This window comes from Chroicocephalus ridibundus, chromosome 14 (assembly GCF_963924245.1).
Source record: "Chroicocephalus ridibundus chromosome 14, bChrRid1.1, whole genome shotgun sequence".
Classification (NCBI taxonomy): domain Eukaryota; kingdom Metazoa; phylum Chordata; class Aves; order Charadriiformes; family Laridae; genus Chroicocephalus; species Chroicocephalus ridibundus.
Genome location: NC_086297.1, coordinates 8,999,502 through 9,022,711, shown reverse-complemented (window position 1 = coordinate 9,022,711; position 23,210 = coordinate 8,999,502). Strand labels below are relative to the sequence as shown.

General features: G+C 59.1%; 1 protein-coding gene across 5 annotated transcripts; it reads left to right on the top strand.

The window, feature by feature from the left end:
* The first annotated feature begins 89 nt into the window (after nt 1-89).
* On the top strand, nt 90-23,210 carry CYGB (cytoglobin). 5 transcript variants are annotated; one of them, XM_063352069.1, is made up of 5 exons: nt 90-280; nt 1,820-2,033; nt 13,099-13,330; nt 13,900-14,028; nt 22,724-23,210. In XM_063352069.1, exons 2-5 carry the CDS (start codon nt 1,891-1,893, stop codon nt 22,781-22,783), a joined length of 564 nt encoding a protein of 187 aa, XP_063208139.1. In that variant the 5' UTR covers nt 90-280; nt 1,820-1,890; the 3' UTR covers nt 22,784-23,210. The 5 variants fall into 5 exon arrangements, with proteins under 5 accessions (XP_063208139.1, XP_063208137.1, XP_063208140.1 ...); XM_063352067.1 differs by having other exon boundaries at nt 246-260; XM_063352070.1 differs by lacking the exon at nt 90-280 and having other exon boundaries at nt 1,796-2,033.

Below are 23,210 nucleotides of genomic sequence, written 5' to 3'. Positions count from 1 at the left end.
GCGTTAAGCTTGGCCGTGCCATCCTGGGTCCGGAGGGGTTTCTCTGCTGCGTGGTGGCCACCTGGGGGACATTGTAGTTAATAATTGAGCTGGGGCTCACGGGTGCTGATCCCTAATGGACAGCAGGAAAATTGTAAACTTTAAGCTGGCTGGTGAAAACCTGAAGGTTTGGAAGCTGGTGGGGGTGTTACTGGGGACCTGAACGATGCCCGACCTCCGGCCTGGTGGCGTTGGCCACGCTGCTGGGTTTGCACGCACCGGTGGGTTCGGCAGCTCCCAGGTGAGCCGCGCTTTGTGTCCCCCAGCCCAGGGATTCATGGATGTGTGGGGCTGCCGGTTCCGTCACAGCACAAATTCAGTGGGGGGACCCACCGTGGGGGACCTGTGGGCAGCACCCTCTCCACCAGCTCTCCTTAAATCCGCGAGAGCAAATGTACCGACACCGCCGGTCTGGCCGCTCTTCACCGGGGCTGGTTTTGAGGAGAAATACAGCTTTTTTTTTGCCTCGATGGATCTACAATAACAAAGCTCCAGCCCCCAGAAGGGGCTCAGCCACCCCCCAGCCCCTGCCTGCCCGGGTGTCGGAGCTGCACCCTCGGCCTGTCTGTCCGTCCGTCCATCCGTCCGTCTGCCCTGCCGGGGCGCGGGAGGCGGCTGTGCACACCAGGCTGCTTCTCTTGTCTCCGATCCCCCTCTGGGGGATTGTCGGTTATTACAAGTCTCTGTAGTGTTTTCCTTCTCTCTGTGCAAATGGACTGTGCCGCGGGGTTTAATATGCCGGATTGCCAAGGAGCTGGAAATGGCATTTGGGTTAAAAAAAAAAAAAAAAAAACAACAAAAAAACCCCCAAAAAACAACCCAAAAAGCACACACCCCAAGGCAGCGGGAAGCGTGGTGGGGAGGGGTTCCTGCGCTCCCCGTCCCTGCCGAGACACGACCAGGGGCCGTGCCATCGCAGAACAACCGTCAGATATTCATTTCACCGGTGCCTTAACTCTGGATCGCTCCACAGTTGGGTCCTGCCGCGAGAAGGGGGAGCAAAATTAAAAGAGTCCCTGTGGGACAGAGCGTGGTCCCTTTGGGGGGGCAGAGGGACGCTGGTGGGGGGGTCGCGCTCCCCTCTTGCCCCGACTCCCCGTGCAGCCCGAGAGCCAGAGGCAAGCGAGGGTTTGTCCTTCAAAACACAAAATAGAGTGCAAGGGAGGGCAGGGGGGGGGCTGAGGCAGAGCTCAGCGCAGCCAGCGGTTGGGATAACTTTTAACTCGGCACTTTGGATTCCGAATTTTCTCTGAGCTGTTTACAAGGGCTGAAAAAAAAAACCCCCAACTTCCAGCCCCGACCTCCCCCCCGGCCCCCAGCACCGTCCTGATGTTGCCCAGAACATCTCCCTCATCCCTCTCTTTCGGGGAGGAAAAAAAAAAAAAAAAAAAGGGAAGGAGGGAGGAGTGGGAGAGAGGAGGAGAGAGAGAGAAAGTGAGCTCACGTTCACACATTGGTGAAGAGGCTGGTCTTGCAATGCCTTTGAATATTTTACTTTTAGGCAGTTCCCCATCAGTCAGCCGCGCACATCCGAGCCGAGCTGAAGCTAACTACAGCCATGGACGGCACTGGGAGATCTGAAATCTAATCGCACGCATCATACCTCCGGGATATTTATATTTTTTTTTTTATTTTTTTTTTTTAAATTACATATATAAACACGCCGACAGGCAGCCGCGCGCTCGCACGCACACACACACGCACACATATACATCCCCACGTCGGCAGAGCCGCCAGCGCCCGCGCGGCCGCTGAGCAAACACCTTGTCTCTTCTCGCAGGATATACCCGCTCACACACATCTCTCTTTATCTCCTCCTGGCTTCCCGGAGGATCCTGCCGGCTGTTTTTCATGGAGAGTGTCCAGGGAGAAATGGAGATTGAGAGATGGGAAAGAAGTGAAGAGATTTCAGACGCAGAAAGAAAGGTTATTCAAGAGACATGGAGCAGAGTATATGCAAACTGCGAGGACGTTGGAGTCTCCATACTCATCAGGTATTTAAAAAAAAAAAAAAAAAAAAAGGCAGCAGCAAATCCAACTAAATCTCTTTATAGCTGTGAAAGAGGCAGAACAATATATATAACTGAACGGAGATGAATGACAGCGAGTGGGGAGCTGGCTGGGTGTATTCGCTGGCGGGGAGCAGGGAGGGTGTCACAGCGCTCCTCTGATTTCCACACCTTTGAGCCGGGGCGGCGGGGGGAGCGGAGGGGGGGAGCTTTGCCGGGGGACTTTGGGAGAAGCCGCTTCCCTCGCAAAGGTCACCTTAACCCGCGGACGGAGCCGGGGGTGGGAGGGTGCCGCGGAGGCGGGGGGAGAGCATTGCCGGGCTCCGCTCGGGTGGGTTGGGGGTATTTTATTTTTTTTACACACGCACACGCACACACACCCCCCCTCCCCATCCCACCCTCCCTTCAGTTAGCTGCGTGCGGATGGCATCGGTACGTCGCAGGCTGGCGGGTGAAATAATGCAAGTTGGGAGCCAAGATAAAACCCAAGCAGGTGTGTCTCCGAGGGCACCATCTGTCCCTCCGGCGGCAGCGTCGGCGGGAAGGAGAGCGCTGAAGTTGGCGGCGGAAAGCGGGGTGTGGGGGGCACAGGGGGGAGAAGGGGGTAAGGAGGCAGCGGGGGGCACACGGGAGCCAGCCGCCCCGGCGGCGGGGTGCGGAGCATCGCCCGACGGCGTGGGGCTGCGGGCGGCGATGGGCAGCCCCGTCTCTGCGCCTGGAAGCGAAACGGGGGAGATGCTCTTGAGGTGGGGAATGGAGGTGTGGGGGGGGTGTTCTTGCGTTGTCTGGGGGTGCCACCCTCGTCCAGGTACCCTGGGAAAGCGCCGAGCGGGAATCCCATGGAGTCCCACGGATGCCGGGAGTTCGGGGTCCCAGCGGGGTGCGGCACCAGCAGGCCATTTCCCTGATTTCAGAGGGGGAGGACGGGGCGAGGAGGGGGGCAGGCGAGATGCCCGCGCTGACCTGTTGACAAAGGGCAAAGATGCTCTCGGGAGAGACAAAGCTCCCACCAGCCATCCCGAGGACCGGCAACGCGGGATCTCCCTGCCCAGGCTCCCGCCGGGACCCAGCCCCGCCACCCTGGGAAGGAGACGGGAGACTGGGATGTGTCCTTCCCGCTTTGCTCCTGCAGCGGGGGGCTGTGGGTGCTCGGAGAACCCTTTGGATGGATGCACTGTTTATTAAGAACCATCCAAAAGTTTTCCAAGAGGCTGGGAGCTAATGGCCCGATTCCACGGGATCTGCAGAGAGCAGAGGCTCTCCGGATGTGCCGGTGAGCAGAGCCGGTTCCCCTCCAGGCTCGCTGCCAGCGCTGCAACGGGATTTTCCTGGCAAGACCCCTCCGCAGAGAATCAAAAATGGCATTTGAGTCCCCTCTGTGCCACCTTCTCAAACACTTGCGTCTCTCAGAGCCAGCTGATGGCTGAGCCCATTCTCCCACAGCCACGTAGCCAGCCGGGGTGGCCAGGAGAGGTGACAGCCCCGTGGCTGGGGACACCAAACCCACCTGGGCTGGGTGGCAGAGGTCTGGGGGATGCAAAATTCCCCTTTTCGCCATCCCATGAGCTTCGGCACGTGGGCTTGTCCATGCGGTGGCCAGGTCATTGTCCAGCAGCCAGGTCGTGCCACGGCCCCATCCGCAAGCGCAGCCGGGTGCCCCCCAGCCCGTGAGCACAGGGAGGGTGGCCGGGTGCCCGCGGCCAGCACCGAGGGACTCGTGGCAATGCCATGGGGGATTCACCCAGGGCAGCTCAGTGCTTTTGGTGTCCCCGTGTGCAGTCACGGGGCTCGGAGCAGGGCAGGGGATGAGGGACAGCAAGTTGTGGCAGCAGGGACCATGTGTCCAAGCTCTGGTCCCGACTCAAACTTTCCCAATAGAAGTTTCTTGTCCAGTTTTTGTTGTTTTGTTTGGTTTTTTTTTTCCCCGGGGAGAGTTGTGACACCGCGGTGAGGGGTTTCCCTGGGCTGTGCCAGCAGGGCAGGACTGAGCTGGCACCTAGGGTGACCCCGGGCTCCTTGGGAGCATGTTTGGCCATGGCGTGTGCCCTGGCACGTCCTAGCTGAACCCACCACCTGCTTCCTCAGCCAGAGCTTCTCTGGGATGCTTCAAGCTGGACTTTAGGTGCATGTCCCTGGGGACGGCAGTGAAATTTGGGAGAGCTACCACCCACTTTTATCCCCATGCCGTGGCTCCGGTGGCTGGGCTGTCCCCCCCCGGCAGCAAACCCTGAAGCGGGAGCTTTGTGCTGCTGCCCCGAGCCCGACTCCCCCCGCGAGCTCCGACGAGCTCCCCCCGAGCTCCCGGGGAAGCTGGCGAAAGCAGGGCGGCCCTGGCCGGGGTTGGGAGCACCGGTGGCCGCCGCTCTCCCGGCTGCCTTTCCCAGCTGGCATCAGCCGCCGGGAGAAGTGGGTCATGCATGGAGGCCGCCGGGAGCCCGGGCGGCGCGGGCAGGCGGCAGCCGCTTCCCAAGACATGATTCAGCAGCTCCAGAGGTCGAGGATGGGGAGGGGGACGGTGGGCGGCCGCCGGCGCGGTGCCAGCTGACCTGCCCGGCACGCTTTCGGGTGGGCACACCTGCGCTGCCGGGGGCCGAGAGCCGCCCCAGCCAGCATCCCGGCTTCACCCGCACAGGGCTTTGCTGGGGAAACTGAGGCAGAAAGTGATGTGGACAAGGGTGGCTGGGGAGTGGGAAGGGGGATGCGCGGCTGTGGGCCCCCCTTTGGTGCAACCCTGCTGCGCAGACCAGTAAAATCAAGCAAATCTGTTAGTGGCCGCGTTTCTGTTGTTGCCATTGCGACTGACCGGGGAGTGCCTGTGCCTGGTGGCAGAGGGTCTCTCCGTGCTTTCCTGCTCCGCCCCCGCTGCGTCCCTTCGGAGCTGCTGAGGGCAGGGAATGACTTTTTCCCATGTGGGGAAGGGCTGGGGTCTTGCAGCACCTCTGGACACACAGGGTCAAAATGAATCTGGGGCCTGATCCTGTACCCCAAGAGCGAAGGCAGGGAGGCAGCGATGGGGGGGCTGCAGTGCCGGCGTCCCACAGGAGGTCAATCCAGCCCCCTCTGCCCCTCCTCCTTCAGCCCCTGCCCAGCCACCTCCTCCTCCACCCCCAGCCTTTCCATGCTTTGCAGCTGGGGAAACTGAGGCACAGAGCTGGGCAGCAGGTTCCCAGCCCTCCTAGTTGCTGCTGGTGCTTGAAGCCATAGCAAAGCCCTGAGGTCCTGCCAGCAGCACGGTGGGGTCCCGATCTCGCAGGGCCTCCGGGCTCCCAGGGGCTGTAAACACAAATAATGGGGACTTCTGGCTGAGCAGCCACCGGATCATGGGAATCTGCGCTGTGCGGTTAAAACTATGTCTCTAATTGACAATTTCCTCGGTGGGGGAGCCTCGCGCCGGAGGAAGTGCAGTCTCCTCGCCACGCTCATCTTCCTCCTCGCGAGCTCAGGGGCCTCTGCGGGATCCATCTCACAGCGGCCGCCTTAACCCTTGGTGGAGCTGGGGCTGGGGCTGGGGCTGGGGCTGGACCCTCGACTGCACATCTGGGGCCGTGTGTCTCGGCTGGGTCACTCCCAAGCGGGCACATCGGCCACCACGGCTGGGAGAGCTGGGCTGCAGCTCACCCGTAGCTTCCCCATGTCCCCAGGCTTGTTGCCATGCCTCAGTTTCCCCATGTGCAGTTTAGGAATTGGTCCTGTTTGAAAAGCACCCCTCGCTAGAGAGCTCAGGAGCCCAGGCATGCCGGGGGGGAGCAGGGCAGCCTTCAGCAGCTCTGGCATCTGCATTATCCCTCGCTAATTAGCCATCGCTCCCCAAGCATCCCCCTTTCTCCAATGCCCTCGCAATGGTTTATTGCCATTACCCCACGCTCTGAGACCGTGCCGGGGGATGGCAGCACCCGGGGGGCTCAGCCCTCCCCACGGCCCACCCGCCACAGCACGCAGGGGCTGAGAGCACCCAGGCGAGGAGGGGCGAGCGTCAGCAGGGGGGGTCGGGGACATCGCTGTGCGCAGACCCCGGTTCAGCTCGGGGACACCAGGGCTAAAACCGCAGCCCGTCCCAACCATCGCACGCGTCCGCTCCCACACCCACGCACACGTACCACCGTCACGGCTGTGGGACCACAAAGCTTTACGGATCCCATCAGGGAACAAAAGCCAGGGATCATTTCTCTTAGCTCCCAGGCACATCCGCGCCAAATGTTAATGCCGTGCCAAGCGCGGGCAACGCAACCTGCCCCAGCCGCCGCGGGCCGTGCCGCATCCACGAGGGTTTCTCCATCACCGTTCCCTCCATCTCCAGACACGTCAGCTTTCCAAATTTCCAAATTTGCTACCTTCTCCATCACTCCTGGTGTGCTCTTTCCCTCTCAGGAGGCGTAGGAGGGGAAGCGAAAGGATTGCCAATGCGGAATCAGGCCCCCGGATTTCGGCAGCTGCTCAGCCTGAGCTAACACACCTGGATTCAGGCAGTTTGCAGAGAGCTTTGAAATATAAAAGCGCTCCTTGGATGCCAGACATTATTGTAAGTTTTAGGTTAAAAAAGCAAAGAGCCTGACTAATGAGTCTGGCCATGCAGAAAACCCTTTTTTTTTTTTTTTTTTCCCAGCTGAATCTGAAAGAAATGGGTTGAATCCACCCAAAAAGGGCATTTTAAAGAAATGACTTTGCAGCTACCCCCAAAGCCAATATGTTTTGCGGAGGTGTCCATCGGGAAGGGGTCCGTTCCTGGCTGCCGAAGGGCAAATTTCAGAGCAAAGCTGCTCGGCTCGGAAAGATCCCCCCCTCCGTTGCAATATCTCGCTTTGAGAAGGGCCCCACGGAAGGCCCGACCTTGTGTGCGGTGACGGCCCTGTCCCACGGCTTGTCACACGCTCGTGGATCATTGTGGTCAAGCTGGAGAGATGGTTTTTCTGGAGAGGAGGAGAAATGGAGAGCAGCGGGGCTCTGCTCCGCTGACGAGGACACGCGCGAGGGACGTTTTCCAAAACAACAGCCCCCTCCCCGAGCGGCGAAGGGGCGAGCGTGGGTTTAACGAGCTCCATCTAGAAACAGCCCCTTGTCTTACAGCTGTGTTTTCTCTCCGATCGCAGCACCTGGAACCAGCCCTTTTGGCTGCTTCGCGGCCAAGGTGGCTACACAGGGATCCCCATGGCACATCCCGCACCAGCCGGGCCCTCAGGGCTGCCAGCAGCTCTCGGGGTGACCCAAGAAGAGCCTTTCCCATGTCCCCTGTCCCAGGGCTGCCCTTGCTAGCTAGAAAGATCCCGCTCGACACCCCGAGAGCTGCAAGGACATCCCCGGCCAAGGGAAGGGAAGGCACAGGGGAGGCGGAAGGCTGTTCCCGGATGGTTTCCCTGGCTATGGCTGAGGATATGCTGGATGTGTTGGTACCAACCCTGAAAATCCCTCCCCCGGAGCAGGAGGCGAGGGCCAAGTCTCCGCTCTGCTCATCGGCTCCGTTAATGAGGCTGCTGCAGCGGAGCGGGGCTGTGCCTCCGAAGGCGGCTCGGCGAGCGCCCGGCTGCGGAGTTTCAGCGCTCATTAACGTCAGGGAAATGTCAGGACAGCCCTCGGTGGGCTGGCAGGCGCCGAGCGCGGCCGGGGAACGGGGAGCGCTGGCTGGCTGGCGATCCTGCGGGAGCCCAGCGCCGGGGGCGAGCGGCCAGCAGAGCCGCTGGGAACGCCGAGCCGGGGCTGCTGGAAATCGGCATGGGAGCATCGGAGAGGAGAGGTGGTGGGCGGGCGCCAGCAAATATCGGGTTCCTGATTTTTGCTGCTGGGTCCCGTCCCAGCATCACTGGGGTGTCCCGGTCCCTCTGTCCTGGGGCTCTGCGGTGCCGGGGGGTGTCACAGCCCCCGAGCACGGCTCAGCATCGCGCTGGACTCTGCTCCCGAGGTTTTGCGGCGGGATGTGGGCTTCACCTGGAGGAAGGCCGGCTACACGCCTTCTCCCTCAATATCGGGTTCCCGATTTTGCTGGATGGATGGTGGGTCCCAGGGCAGGGACCACATCCTTGTGAATCTGGGTGACCCCACCTCCACCCGGTTGGGGGTTGTCTTCCACCTCCGACCCCCTCCGCTGTCCCCGGGGGTCGGGGACACGCAGCCGGGCTCCAGCAGACTCCGTCCTCAGCGTGCGCCTGCCTCGGAGGCAAGACTCAGGTTTTAGCATCGTTTCCTTAAACCCCTGGACCCTGCTGGGCCACGCTGAGCCCGCGGGGCAGAGCTGTAGGGAGGGTGCCCGATGGGGGGGTGATGCTGGTGGCATGGTGGAGGGGGCCGATGCCACCGTCTCTGTGTGCTGCTCGCACCCAGGGGGCAGGGACAGCGGTTTGGCAGCGGAGAGGGGCCGGGACACAGGTGTGGAGGATGAGGATGACGCTGTGGAGGAAGGCACTGAGCAAAGGGGACTGCAAGGGCCGTAGGAAACCAGAGGCATGTGGGAAAGCCACTTTGGCGCTGTTAATTCATTTATCTGATGAAAGCTGTCCTTACCCCTAGCCTCAAGGTGCATCTACGCAGCCGAGAGGCTTTGGGCTGAACCCACATCCACGGTAGGGGAAGGCAGCAGCAATGAGGACTCGGAGGTGCGAGCTGCGCACACACAAGCGAGCAGGACGTGCCCCCGGGGGTTGCTAGCTCGCGCCCAAATGTATTTGGCTGCATCTTTGCTGCTGGGTCCCGTCCCAGCATCACTGGGGTGTCCCGGTCCCTCTGCCCCGGGGCTCTGCGGTGCCGGGGGCGTCACAGCCCCCGAGCACGGCTCAGCGCTGTGCTGGAGCCTGCTCCCGAGGCTTTGCGGCGGGGTGTGGGCTTCACCTGGAGGAAGGCCAGCTACACCTCTTCTCCCTCAGCTGTAGAAGGAGTTGAATTTAGCATCAGTGTGTGGACCGTTTTTCCCCGCGCCGGAGCTGGAGGTGCTGCCCACCACCGTCTCCATCGGTCCACGAGCCTCGGGGAGAGGACATGGGCAGAGCTGGCACCATCCTCTCCTTACTCCAGTTAGATTTGCCTTTTTCTGTCTCGCTGGGCGGTGGCGTTGCCATGGCCGAGACCTTTCTCACCTCGGGCTGGGAGCTGGGAGCGCAGGCAGCACCCGGCACCCCTGCCCCAGCCTGAAAATGGGATGATGGGCTACAGGTGGCTGGGAGGAGCAGGGGGACCGTGCGGGCGAAGCGGTGAGACAGCCCTCGGCATAATAAATAGCAGCACCACACACCACCTGCCTACCCATTATCAGCTGCTTTGTAGGCACCCGAGCAGAGAGGAGCTGGAAGGAGAGGTTTGCAAAGGGACGCGGAGAGACTCCAGGCTGAGTTTCTCCCACGTAGAGGGACGAGGTGAGAGATAACATGAAAGCATTGGGAGGAAAATCTAGCAAAAAAAAAAAAAGTCTACAAGTGCTGGCTGGGGCTTCAGCTGAAGCCCCCCCAGCAGCTTTGAGGGCTCGCTGGTGTTTTTCCCCCACCGTTTGCCTCCAGGGTAAGTGAAGCATCAAGGGTTTCAGTGCTCATGGGGACCAAAGAAGCAGCTCCCTTCCTTTTTCCAGCTGGGAAAGGAAGGAGATGGCTGGGCTTGAAGATTTCCTCCGTGTGGGGTTTGCCCTGCGTGGTCCGGGGAGAGCGGGGGGGAGATGGGAGGAGAAGCGGCATCTCTCCTCCTGAACAGAAAACAGGTTCCCAGTGACTGCGGTGGTTTTGCACCTTAATTATTTCCGTTGGCTCTGCTACTGGGAACGGTTGTGTCCTTAAAGTTGTTAAAAGGGCAAAAGAGAGAGGAAGAGCAATCCCGACATCCTGTCAGTCGGGTCCAGATGTAGCTCGCAGAGTACAAATTAGCGGGTGCAGAATGGAATCGCTTAAAAAGAAATTTAATGAGATCGGTATGCAGGCATCTGGCTTCTATCAATCATCATTTTGTGTGATATGCAATGGTAAATATCATCTTTTTAATGACTCCGGTGAAGTAAAAGAGCGCAAAACACACACATGCATAATGAGCCAACAAAATTCCAGAGCCTGAGATGTTTGAACTCTCGAAAAATGTTCTGTAGATGGAAAAACCCCAACCGACACCTCTCCTAATTCGCTATTGTTTGAGTTATTTTATTTCTTCCTTTTTTTTTTTAACCTCCTTTCCTCTGGTTATATTTAACCTTTGTATTAAATTAATCTTCTCTGTTTATTAACACTCACCCCTGAGCGAGCCTCTTTTTCTTGCTTTGACAACTCAAATATTTGCTCCGGGCCAGAAGCTCTTGCTGCATCTCCCTCCGCGTTCTCCAGCCCTGCGAAGAGGCGTGGGCCAAGGAGAGATGGATGCAGGTCTCTGGCTGGCCACGGATTTCCTCTTTCAACGTGAAGGAAAGACAGATTTGGCTCCCCTGTTTCAGTTCTCCAGTGATGGAAGTGGACAGCATGTGGGGTTGGGCACACGGGCCAGGGTTTTGCTGGTTTTTACGTCCCTGTGGCACCATTGACCTCCCTCTTGCTGGTCTCTTAGGAAAGCTGCTGGGCTCAGCTCCCACGGGGACATTGCCTTGAGGGTCTGCGAAGCAGGGCAAGGTTGGAAACCAGGGATTTGGATCCTTCACTGGCCTGGTCTCACCCAGGCTGGGGACTTTTGGGGATTTAATTGATCTTTGCTCATGGCGTAGCCAGATGAAAACAACACAGAGGTAGAGGTGGTGCTGTGGGAGAGGTGCAAAGAGCATCAGCCCCAGTGGCCCTTGGTGCTCCTTCCCTTGGTGCTCCTTCCCTTGGTGCTCCTTCCCTTGGTGCTCCTTCCCTTGGTGCTCCTTCCCTTGGTGCTCCTTCTGACCGACCCTGGTGATGCCGGGCTCAGTCCTCCCTTGCTGTTTTCTCCTTCTGCTGAAAAAGCCTGTCTCAGACCAGGAATCTTTCTCAGCTCATTCCCTGGCTCTTCGCAGCATCATGCCCTTGAGCTGAGATCAAATAGGGCTTTTCGGGGAACTTCCGATGGTTTGGGATTCAGAGGGTTAGGCATGCACTGACTGTCTGGCAGCCTCCATCCCCGGTGTCGGGGTGGTCTGTGGGCAGCAGCTCACGCTTCCAGCAGCAACCCCCGCTCCCAGTGCCCAGGGGGACCCCGGCCAGAGGGTGAGGGGGGAGAAGATCTGCTAGCAGGGGTGCAAAACCCCTTGGCTCCGATCTCGGCATAGTGTCGGCTGTGAATACCAGGAGGGCATTGATCTCAGGGGCTGGCTGGAGCTGTGGGCTCGGGGGCTGCAGCAGCTTGCCCAGACGTGGGGAGGGATGGGACAGGGGGAGAAGGACGCTGGGGCAGGATGGGAAAAAATTGTCCCATTAAAACAGAAAGGAACGTTTGTCCTTCTATTGGGAAACGCTCAGGGCAGAAGACTTGAATCCTGGGAATGATGCTGCCTGTGTGGCCCCAGCCAGGGGACCGGTGTCCATCTCCGACAGCCCTGAGCTGAAGGGTACGGACCGAGCACCTCTGTGGCGACAGGAGCTGGAGACAGCCGGGCCTGGAAACGGTTTCTCCTGACAGGGACCAGATGTGTCAGGAGGAGCTTTGCCCGGGGGGGGCGGGGGGGGGAGGCTGCACAATAACAAGAGGAGTTTTGTCACAGGTCCCCTCCAGGTTTTAAAAGCAACACCTTGTCTCCCCCTTCCACCTTCCTTCCTCCCCCACCCTTTCCGCTGCGCACTCTTCACACCTCCGAAACCTATTTCGGGCTGTCTGATGAATCCCAGATGCCTCCGGGAAGCAACAGAAGCGGCGGTGCACTCCAGGCGCTGCTTCACTCTTCCTTGGCAGTGCCCCCGAGCTTCACAAGCCAAGGGAGCGGGGGAAGGAAGGAAGGGGGGGGGAAGGAGGATAATGAAGCGATAAATGAGCCTGGTCCTCAATATTGTGCTTATTCGTGGAGTGGGGAAGAGGATCCCACCTGGTCCTGGAGGGAGGTAGGGATGGCTGGGAAAAGGGGTGGGATGGGCTTGTGTGTTTTGGGATGGTGCTTGGGGAGGGGGTTATGGCAGCCTGGGAGAGGGAGAAAGCAGTCTCTCTGGAGTCTGGAACGATGGGAGACAGCCCTAGGAGCCATCTGCCACCTCCTGAGCATCCTTTGCCGGTCCTGGAGAAGGCAGAGAGAGCCCCCTCGGAGGGAGGGACCCGGGTGACAGGGGGGAGCAAATGCTGGTGAGGTTCTCCCCGTGTAAATCGGGTGGAAGGGGGTGGTTAATGTGACACGAGCGTCATCCCCGGCTGCTGAGAACAACTAGCTGCGGTGCTGGCATGGATGGTGCTGGTATCGGTGGCCCCAGACCTGCACCTCGTCACCTTGTTCCCTACAAACCCACCCCCCTCCGCTCCCCCGGTTGCTCAAGCCCGTCAGCTGCAACTGCAGCTTCATTTGCTTCAGCTGCGTTTCATTGGGGTTGATTTAATCCCGCAGAAATGAGGGTCCTCAGCCCCCCAGAGGGGCTGGCTGGGTGCTTGGGGTGTCCTCGTGCTGGGGGAAATGGCTCCTGGCACAGGTGAGCTCAGGGCTGAGATCTCGCTGGAGGCTCGGGCGGGGGGCTGATCTGTGAAACTCAGGGGCATCCCAGGCTGGGGGAGACTCTTTTGGGTGGCAATGCAGGAATAAACCCCGTGGGGCTGAGAAGCTGTTGTGGGACTGGGGAAGAGGGGCAGGGAGAGGCTGCCTGGGGTGAAGAGGGGTTTTCGTGATCATCTCCAGCTCTCTGAGGCAGGACAGGACATTTTGATGTACGTGGGCATGTACACAGGGTCTGGCACGCCTGGGTGGAGTCTCAAGAACTCCGTCTTGCCTCTGCTTTGTCGATGAATATCAGTCCGTAGGGAAGACTGGGGGCAAAAAGGCATTAACCTGATGATTTTCAGGCAGCTGAATGCCACAGCTCCCAGGGAACTCAATGAGAAAACCAGCCCTGGCTGTGTTAGATCCAAGGGGGTGGTTTCCACCGTCTTCACCACTCCATGCTTTGGTTTAACCTCTCAGCCTGCTCTCACCCTCCTGATGGTATTTTGTGTCTATTCTTTCCGGAAGGTTTTTTGTCAACTTCCCATCGGCCAAGCAGTACTTCAGCCAGTTCAAGAACATGGAGGACCCGCTGGAGATGGAGAGGAGCTTGCAACTGCGTAAGCACGCTCGGCGGGTCATGGGTGCCATTAACACTGTGGTGGAGAACCTCAACGACTCCGAAAAGGTCTCCTCTGTTCTGGCCCTGGTGGGCAAGGCCCATGCCGTCAAGCACAAAGTGGAGCCCATCTACTTTAAGGTAAAGGATGGGAGCAAAACCAAAATAAATCTCTGGGATGCTGTAGGAAGAGGGCAGGAGAGGGGGAGCTGTGATGGGTGGGTGCTGCCTGTCCTCAGCTGGAGAAGGTTGGCTGGTCGTGGGGGTTGCTCCCCACGTGGCCGCAGTGTCCCAAAGCCATGCTGTCCCACACAGACCACCGTTCCCAAACACAGCCGACACTGAAGCATCAATTCCTTGCCCTGCCCAGGGAAACCCACCTGCCTGCAGTCCCTCCAGCATGGCTGTGGCCGTATGTCCCTTGTTCTAGAGATAAGCGTGATAGAAGGGACTAAATAATTTGAGGTGCACAAATTAGGGAGATGCTTGAACCCTATCATGCCTGGGTCTCATCCTGCCCGGGCAGGCTGGTGACCTGCCTCGCCTGTTCCCTGGGGTGCTGACAGACCTCCCAGACGTCTGTCTGTCCCATGGAGGGTTCCCAGAACTCATCCATGGGATTGAATTGAGGGGTTTTTTAGGGAAAAAGCTAAATTTGCTGTTAGATGCTCCCCGGAGAGTTATTAACTTTGCTGTCCACCTCCCTCCAGAAACTCACTGGTGTCATGCTGGAGGTCATTGCTGAAGAATACGCCGACGACTTCACCCCGGAGGCGCACGGTGCCTGGACCAAGATGAAGACCCTCATCTGCACCCACGTGACGGCGGTGTACAAGGAGGTGGGCTGGCCGCAGTACCCCACTGCCACCCTGTGAGCGGCCAGCGGGGCCGGGCGAGGGGCAGGGAGGGCTTCGCTCACCCCAGGACTTCACTCTGGTCTCTTCTCAAGATCTTCGCTCAGTCTGGGGAGCCCGGTAGGGCCCAGCTCTGTTAGCTGCCAAGTCACGATTTGATCTCCACGGGGTTTAAAAACAAACTAAACAAGCCAAATCAATAGAAGCACCAAGGGTGTGGGTGGGTCGGGGTGAAGCACTTGCAGGGGACGCTGGAAGGGGATGCAGAGCGCGAGGGGAGAGCGTTGGTTGTTGGCTCCATCTTACTGTCCTGGCCTGTCCGTCACCACCTCCCAAATCCTGCACCTCGCTTTGTGCCATCTCAAAGTCCCTTGCACAAGCTCTGCGCAGCAGCAGAGAGGTGCAGCCCCGTTCGCTGATGAGCGCCACAACCCTTGTTTTCCACATGAAGCCCCCAGGTAGACCTGGCTCCTCGCTTCTGGGGGCGCGATGCTTATGGGGACTGCCGTCCGGCACCGAAAACGCTTTGCTTTGCACTTTCTCTACTCACCCGGCAGGGTGTCGGGGCTGATGGCTGCGGCCAGACCCGCTCTTCATTGCCCATCACCCTCCACTGTGGGCCAGCAGCAGCCCTCGCCTCTCCTTTCATCCCCAGTCCCTCTCCTCGGCTGGCCTTTGCAAACCCTCCGGGGGCTGGAGGGAGCGAGGGGGTGGGAGAGACGTGCTCCCCCAGCCTGAGAGAGCCGGGGAGGAGGGGGGACACCTTGGCTCGGAGCACGACGCGTAGGTGGGATCCATGTGTCCGATGTGGGGAGCTGGTGAGCCCACCCGCCTCCCTTCGGCTCCCCTGGGCAGCAGGGATGCGCAGGAGGATGGGGATGGGTGGCACGCGTTGTGCCATCGCCCTGGGAGGCGGCGTGCGTCGGTCTGTCTGTCCGGCAGCAGGGCAGTGCAGGGATGGGGGGGGAGTCTGGCCCGCTGGGGGAGAAGGGGGGGTTCGGGGTGTGATCAGAGGCAGGGAAAGATGAAGTGGACATAGCAGGAGGGATTCCCGGGTGTGGAGAAAGGTCCCTGCTCTGTTAAATTTAGTAAATAACCTTGTTACATAGAGCATCTTCCTGCCCTCTTGGTGAAACTGGGCTCCTCCAAACAAAGTGCCTGGTAGAAATCAGCCCCTGCAGGAGCTGCGTCCCCCCCTCCGGGGCCGGCAGTGCTCCCGCCCGGGCCTGGCAAAGGGCTCTCCCCCAAAAAACGAGACGTGGCTGCAGGGCTCACAGCACTCCTCTTGCCTCCAACACCAACTCCTCCCGAAGCTGTGGGTGAGTCTGCTTGGTTTTGCTGCCTCAGTTTCCCCTTTGGTTACGGAAAAGGAAGGAGGAGCCGCCCCGTTGCCTCCTGCACAGGTTGTGCTTGGATTTATAGGATGCCCTGGGGGCTGATTCCCACAGGGTTGGGGATGAAGCATCAGATGTGCTAGGAAGCTTTGGCATCCTTGCCACCCAGTGCTTCCCAAAATGTTTCTGTTATTTTTAAAACCCTCATGTTAATGGCAATGTTACCTATTGAAGTGCGTGTGTGGGGGGGTGTCCCTTCTGAGATTTCCTCTGGCCTCACTCCACTACTCCAGTAGTCCACTGGACTCCCTCGGGAGCTGGCAGCTTTCCAAGGGAGACCAGCTCCCATCCTGGATGTCGGCTTGACAGGCAGCGAGCCCACACTCCCCGGCTGGGATCCCTACGGCCGCCCTGGGGACGTCCCCCCTCCGCACGAGGAGATGCAGTAACCCCCACCCCCACCCCAGGGCTGACCTCCCTCCTCCGGAGCAGCCAGGATCTCCCGCTTTGCTCACCCGCAGCCAGTTCATCTCTGCTTTTAATCATCCCCGGGGAATAGGTATTTTTTTTTTCCCCATTTCGGGTGTTTTGCTCCCATGCCAAGGGGCTCCCCAACCCTGGCACAGCCGGGGGCGGCCAGCACCGGTTGCTGGCTCCCAGAAAAGCTCTCAGTGGGGTTTTCCCCTTCCTTCCACCAGCTGTGAGAGTATGTTTCTGCTCAGGATCCGCGGGAGCCCGTACGGAGGGGCAAGCCCCGGACCCCAGCCCTGCCCCATCCCTGGGGGGTGACTGTTGAAAGTGGCAGGGGGGGAGATGTCTTCTCCTCTTCCTCTGGGCTTGGTTAGATGTGGCCCGGAGTTTGTGCCATCACCCAACGCCCTGCCTCTGGGCAAAAGGGGGATCTGGGGAGGGCTCCAAACATTTTGGCTGCGTTCCCCAGCCCTCCTTCGCCTCCCTGCAGAGCCCTGGGACCAGGGTTAGTCCCAAAGTAGCCCCAGGTCTCCACTACAGCCACCCTTTCTGTCCTTGCAGATCCTTCCTCCCTATGTCCCGCAGTGAAACAGGTGGAGAGACGCGATGGAGGAGGAGCGAGGGCACGTCCTGGGTGTAGGTAGAGGGTTGGGTGGAAATAACAGCTCAGGGCATGGCTGCCCTCGGCATGGCAGCGTGGAAGGTGAAGGTGTTTATAAAGGGAAAGGACAGGCGTGGGGGTGACAAACGATGCTGCTTCGCTGATGGGGTGGTGGGCTGTCATTTAGGGTCAGCACCCCCGGAGTTCACCCCGCCAGCCTGCGCCTGTGAAGGTGCCAGCAGCTGATGCCTCCGGCTCACGTCCCAATGTCAAAGGATCTGCTCATCCCTCACACCGCTGGTGGAGGCATCTTTCAAACATCACCTTCTGGCCGGCGTCAGGATTAGGCCCGTGCGGATGGGAAAAGACCCGTCCAGTCATTGACTTTGCTCCGGTGCGAGGCTGGAGAGCGATCGCTTGGAGCACGACTGTTAGATTTTTTTTAATTTTTATTTTTTTTTTGGGTGCATCACGGGACTCTCACGAGCTTCACCGATTTCTGCCAAAACCTCAAGGCCAGCAGCGCATATTTGCAGTGAGTTCATGTACTCCCCGCTCTCCGCAGATGCTGGGCCAGGGATGTTTCCATACAGGGATGTTTCATCTTTAGACAAAGTTCACACATTAACCTTTGAGGTTAATATTCTCCAGGTGGGAATTTTTATTTTTCAGTGCAAACCCGTCCTTTCCCTTCCCGCGAGCAAAATGGGGCTTGTTCGCAATCACCGGGGGAGCGATTTTGGGGTGGCTGGGAAGTCCCTGTGCCCATGCCCGAGTGCCTTGGCTTTGGGGGAGCAGCTCTGAGGTCCCCTCCCCTTTGAACAGGGCTTGGCTGATTCTTTTTTTTTTTTCTTTTTTTTTTTTTTTGTGCTTCCCTAGAGAAAACTAGCCCATGACCTTATGCACCCACGTGTGTGTGTGCTGGGCTGGGGGATTTTTCCAGGCACTTTTCCCCCCCCCCCCCCCCCCACCAAAGCGAATCCAGATGCGTGCAGCTGCCGTCCCTCAAGGAGCTCCCCCCCACCTCCATCAGCCAAATGGCAGGCTGGTCGAATATATGCAAACGAAAACATGTTTATTTTTACCAGCTCTGTAGGAAGTAAAACGAAGCAGGGAGGGCGGCCGGGGCAGAGCTCTCCAGGGGAAGAGATAGAGATAAAGCGAACGCCCCCTCTTCGCCGCCCGCGGCAGAGGCAGGCGTTGCTTAAATCGGGGAAAATTCTCATCTGGGGAGAGATGAAAAGGAACAGAAAAAGGAAAAAATACCATTCCAGAGTGACAGGGCTGATAAATGCCGTGTGGAAGAGCAGAAAGGGAGGCCGGGTCCTGGCTCTGAGCGTGGATCTCTGCTGTACGCGTGTGCACAGCTGCTCCCTGTCACCCCCACCCCCCCCGCAAGCCACCACAGCCGGCTGGGGACCCCTGTATCCCCATTATCCCCCATTATCCTCCCTTCCCTTTAGCTCCTGCTGCTGGGGCACAACATGTCACCTCCTGGCACGCTTGGGATGAGGTAAGGGCGCTGCCTGTGCCTGCTTCAGGCTTGGCTTTGCTCTCCTTGGCAGTGGCGAGTAGGGATCGACTCGCAAAGCCATCCCCCCCGCCAAAATTCATGAGCAAGAATTCGGGGGGCTCAGGGTATGGGACCCCCGTGTCCCCCAGCCCCATTCACCGTCCCCAGGGGTGCTGCCGAACTGCTCCTCCTTGCTTTACTCCTCTCCAATGCCCACGCCATTGTGGCCACCGCCGTGCAAGCCAGACAAGCCCAGCTCAGAGATGTCCCCCGCCGCTCCCAGGGCGGGGGGGTCCCCAGCTCATCCAGCGTCTCTGCATTAGCACCAGGGCTGGGCTTGGACCCGTGACCGGGGTGGGAAAGTCCTTCTGCCCCCTGCCAGGAGCAGATGGGCGCCAAGCGAGGGGGGTATTGGGTGTCCCTAGGGCAGGGTGTGTCCCCCCCCCGCCCCGAGCACCTCATCCTGGCTGTCTTTGGGGACACTCACTCATAACGCCCAGCTTGTGTCCCCCCACCCCAAGTCCAACGCTGCGTTCGGTCAGAGGGAGCTCGGCGCTGGAGGGAATGGGAAGTGTTAGGTTGGGATGGGACACAGATCCCGCCCATTCTGTCCCTCCCCCCCCGCCCTGTGGCCGACCCTCGTGGTGGGTACAGCTCCATATACACCCAGCCAGCCAGAGAGACACCCCAGCACCACCAGAGCCGCTCGGGCAAGGAACCCCCAAGGCCCTCGTGCCACCACCCTTGTCTTTGATGGTGAGACAAATCCCTGAGGCAGCCAAGCCCCGGACTCTCCCGGGGGACTCCTCTTGCATCGCTGCCAGTTTGCTCCAGTTCGCCCCCAGTAAAGGGGATCCCAACCTCTCCCCGCTTTCTGGGGAGGTGCCCAGCGACTTCAGTGGGGACCAGATTTGGGCTGGCTGGCGCCAGAGCTCAGCCTGCCCTGCCCTGGCCGTAGGGAAGCCGTCCTGGGGCGCCGATGTCGGTGCGAGGACCGCTCAGGGCCAGCACCAGCGATGCTGGAGGGATGGGTGGAAGGGAAACCCGGGAGCTAACCTTGGACCAACTTACAGAAAGGGAGGGATAAAACTACCCGCCTGGGTCTGACCCATTTAACAGACTGCGATGCTAATTATTTTCCATAGCTAAAGCTGTCTCTAATTGTTAGTATGTCTTAACCAGTCCCACCGTGACCCACAGACATGAGCCGGCGTGGTCTGATGTAACTCCGTGTCTTTCCTGTTACCGCTGCGGATACTGTTCATGTACGTGTTTCTCGGCGCTTCCGTGCTGGTTTTATACATGCCGTTTCGTGTACGATGGATGTAACTTGTTTTTCTTTTTGTAGGTTTTTAGTATGTTTGTAACCAGACAGAATGGTGTTATTAAACCGAAACTTGTATCTTCAGTGGATAAATCAATCAAACCCCTCCAGCTCTTCTTTGGTTTCTTTCTGGTGGGGCGGCTGCGAGGTGGGGGGCTGTTGGGGGCCTGCCCCATGGCCAGGCGGGTCTGTGAGCTCCCGCTCGCTGCGGGACACCGGCGAGGGAGCTTTTGTGGCTGGGAAGCAGCAGCAAAGGGAGGAGATGAGCATTTTGCTGATGGGCTCGAGTGAAAAGGGGAAGGTCTGCTCCTCCTTCGGGCTCTTTGCTTGGCTTCCAGGTACGTTGCGCCAACCTCCGGGGGCTCTCCCTGAACCAGGAGCGGTTCCCGTGCCTTCGCCAGCCCAAAATGCACACAGGGAGGATGCTCTGCATGGGACCGGCTGGGGACTTTCCCTGACAGACGTCCTAAGGCTGATTCGCAGCCTCCATGGCACGTGAATCCGAGCAGGCACCGAGATGAAGGCTCCTCTCCTCCGTGGGAGGCAGCGGGGCAGAGCTGGACGTGAAACCGGGGGTGATGATGGCCACGAGTTGCAGCAAGCAAGACCTCCAAGGGCTGCGTGATAGTTCCCAGCCTTTAAGAATAACAAACAGCTCCCTGAGCAGCAGAAGCCAAGTTTTCCGTGGCTCTGTCCCACGCGGCTCCTCCCGTGCCTCACACTGCGGCTGAATCACGCTGGAGTGGGATGGGTCCCAGCACGGTTGGGTCACGTTGCGGTTTCTCTCCGTGGGTCTTTCCAGCTCCCTCTTTTGCATAACAGGCCCATGATGTATTCGAAACCTCGGTCAGATTTGGTTGACGCTGGCCATCCTTTCCAAAGTTGTTGGCAAGGGGATGGATGGACAGGCAGACAGACGCATGTTACGGTCCCGTAGGCTGCGTTTCCTTGGGATGTGAGGCTTGGAAAAGAAATCCGAGCAATCCTTTTTATTGTGCTTCTCTCTGCTGATGCCAAGTCCATCAGCACAAGTCAGAAAGGGCTTTCAGGGAAGGGAAAGCTCATCCCACTGGGATGGTAGAAACCACCAGCACCTGGCCACCAGCAATTTTAAGCGGAGGAATCCCAGCTCAGCACCCCAGTCTGAGGATGGGGGGGTTCAGTGGGGTGTGAGAAGGAGGAGGGCCGAGATCGGTGCCTTGGAGGCTGCCCAGGGTCCTGGGAGCCTGATGCTGCCTTGGCTCCTGTTGGGCTGAGGGCAATGGTGATGTTCTCCAGCCCTGCACATGGTGGGGTAGCTCTTGCGTGGGCAGGCACTTGAGCTGGTCATGGGTCCCCAGGCTACAGGGACTGGGGTGGCCATGCAAGGGGAGCCTATTTCTCCCCTACAGCTTACCCCAAGCAAGCCCAACCAGCCGCAGAGAAGGGAACCAAAGGCCCACGCACACGGGAAGGGGAATAGCTGCCTGGTTCAAACCGTCTTCTGACATTGCGTCTTTTTTTTGCGGGGGGGGGGGGGGCAGGGGGGGAACTGCTTGGTGCTTTTAATGCAATTAATAAGCCATCCTCAGTGTCTCCACCACATCCTGTATACGCTTCCAGGGGGGAGCGAACGGTCAGCAAAGCCCGCACGCTGCTGCGCTCCAGATGGGAAACATTGGCTTGGAAACCACAAGCAAAAGACTGGCTCAGGGGTAGGGAGGTTGCAGTGGGGACCTCAAGCTCTAAGACCTTCGCACGCTGGGCTGAGACTTGCCAGAACCAGCGGTGGCCGGACGGCGCTGACACAGGACCAGTTTTTCCAACAGCTTGTTGAAAAGGAGCCGGGAATTTCAGCATTACCTTGCAGGGAGAAAATATGTACACAGCCCTTCACTTCGTACTAATATTTACCCCCGGATCCCGTCACTTCGGGGTGGCTGTGACGATCGCACCGTGACCTGGACCCCGCGGCCACACCAGCGCTCCGCAAGCACTGACGGGAAAGGAGACAGGGTGGGAGGATGAGGCTGAAACGTTGGCCCAGGTGCTCGGGTGATGGGCTTACACCCTCCCGCTTCCCTGTGCCCGTGGTGGGGGCTAAATCCACCCCGTTTCTAAGTGTCGCAGCCCTGGGATGCTGCTTTCCAGGAGGTAACCCTTGCCCGAGGGAGCTGGAGAAGATCCAGCTCTTAGACACCGCCTCGGTGGTCCCAGTGGTGTTTTATGGGGTGGGGAGAGGATGGAGAGGGGAATTGGGGTGTGCTCCCGGCCTGTCTCCTGTGCTCCAGCCCCGGGAAAGCCCATCTGCCCACACCGCTGGCCACGGGGTCCAGTGCTCCTCGCCCAGATCCTGCCACGTGTTGGGGAATTATGGCTTCACGAGCCCGGCGCGGATTTGGCTCAGAGGTGGCACATCTCCATGGTGTCTCCATCTCCCCCCGGCACCCAGTGACAGCCAAGGGGAGAGGCAGGAGGTCACCATGAGGGACAGACAGACAGACAGACATCTGCAAGAGGGAGATTAAAAAAGAGAACATGCAATAACTGGGCTGAGCAAATACCTATTAAAAGGCAGCCTGGGGGAGCTGGGGGTGAGGAGAAGCCCCTCCTTGTGTGCTGGGTGGCATAGGGCAAGAAACCTCAGAAGACAAAGCTGCAGGCTCCCACGGGCTTGAAGAAGGACATGTCCCTCCTTCTTCTCCATTATCTGCACCGAGATAAGAGCCAGGAGCTCCTGGCTGTAGGAACCACCCTATGGCCACCCTCAGCAGTGAAGGGATTGCAGCGTCTCCTTGCTGAGACCAAAGCCCCCTGGGGAGGGGGGGGAAATTAAAAAATAAAAGTAAAAGCAGGAAAAAAATCATCCCACCCCGGTGGGGCTGACACTGAGCAGGAGCCGGGCCTTCCGTCCGCGCCCGGCTCCTCTTCAGCTGCGCCGGCTGATATGGTTTATCTGAGCAGCGCTGAATGTAAACGCTGTCAGCGCCGGCCGGGATTAATTCCTGGGAGTTTGGCAGCCAAGAGATGAAATAACAGCGCTGTTGGGGGGGGGAGAAAGTGCACATCTCAGATTGAAAAATCCTCCCGGTTAATTTACAGCCAGGTTTCTCTTCTCTCAGGCGCTTTTGAGAGAGAGCAGAGCCGAAGGCAGAGGGAGGATGGGGGAGAGGACCAGGAGGAGGACGGCTCTTGGGGGCGGGGGGGGGGGCAGGCTGCCTCCTCCTCCTCTTCCTCCCCACGGGGACCCAAGGGAGTGGGGATGATTGGGAAAATCACACTTGTCCCATGCGCAGAAGCTCGTCCCATAGTGGCCAAAAGGGCTTGGCCCCGCTGCCAGGGACCAGGGGGGTGGCTGGGGATGGGACCCGGGGGGCGGTGGGGGACGGGACCCGAGGGAGGGGGGACGACACGACCCGCAGCCCCCAGCCAAGCCAATTCACCCTCTGGTTTTGCAGGACACCCCCCCGGGCAGACGCAGCAGCGCTGAAGGCACTGAGGTGCTCCCGGACACCTGAACCCCGGCACCATCCCGAGAGAGAGGAGCCTCCGCCTTCCACCCGCTGCTGGGGCCGGGCGTTAGCCCAGAACCTCGGGGGCAATGGCCGTCCCCACGCTAACGAGCACCGGCTCCCCTCTCTTCGGGGAGCAAATCGGCAAAAAGCACATTCCCATTGCTCGGCGCATTGAACCAAACAGCTTTGCTGCTGGGAGCGTTCCCATCCCCACGCAGATGGGACACCTATTGCTCTTTATCAAAAATCTTTTTTTTTTTTTTTTTTTTTACGGGACATCTACTGCTGTTTATTACAAATCCTTTTCATTAATTGACAAGTATATTTGCTTTAAAGGAAAGCTTTAGAAAACCGCCCCGCAGATGCTTTTGTTTCTGTTTGATCAGTTTTGAGGCTGGTGTTCCAAACGGCTCCTGAAATAAAGTAATCA

Coding starts and splice junctions, on each gene's coding strand:
- CYGB (XM_063352066.1), top strand. CDS start 6,947: ATGGTTTTTCTGGAGAGGAGGAGAAATGGAGAGCAGCGGGGCTCTGCT.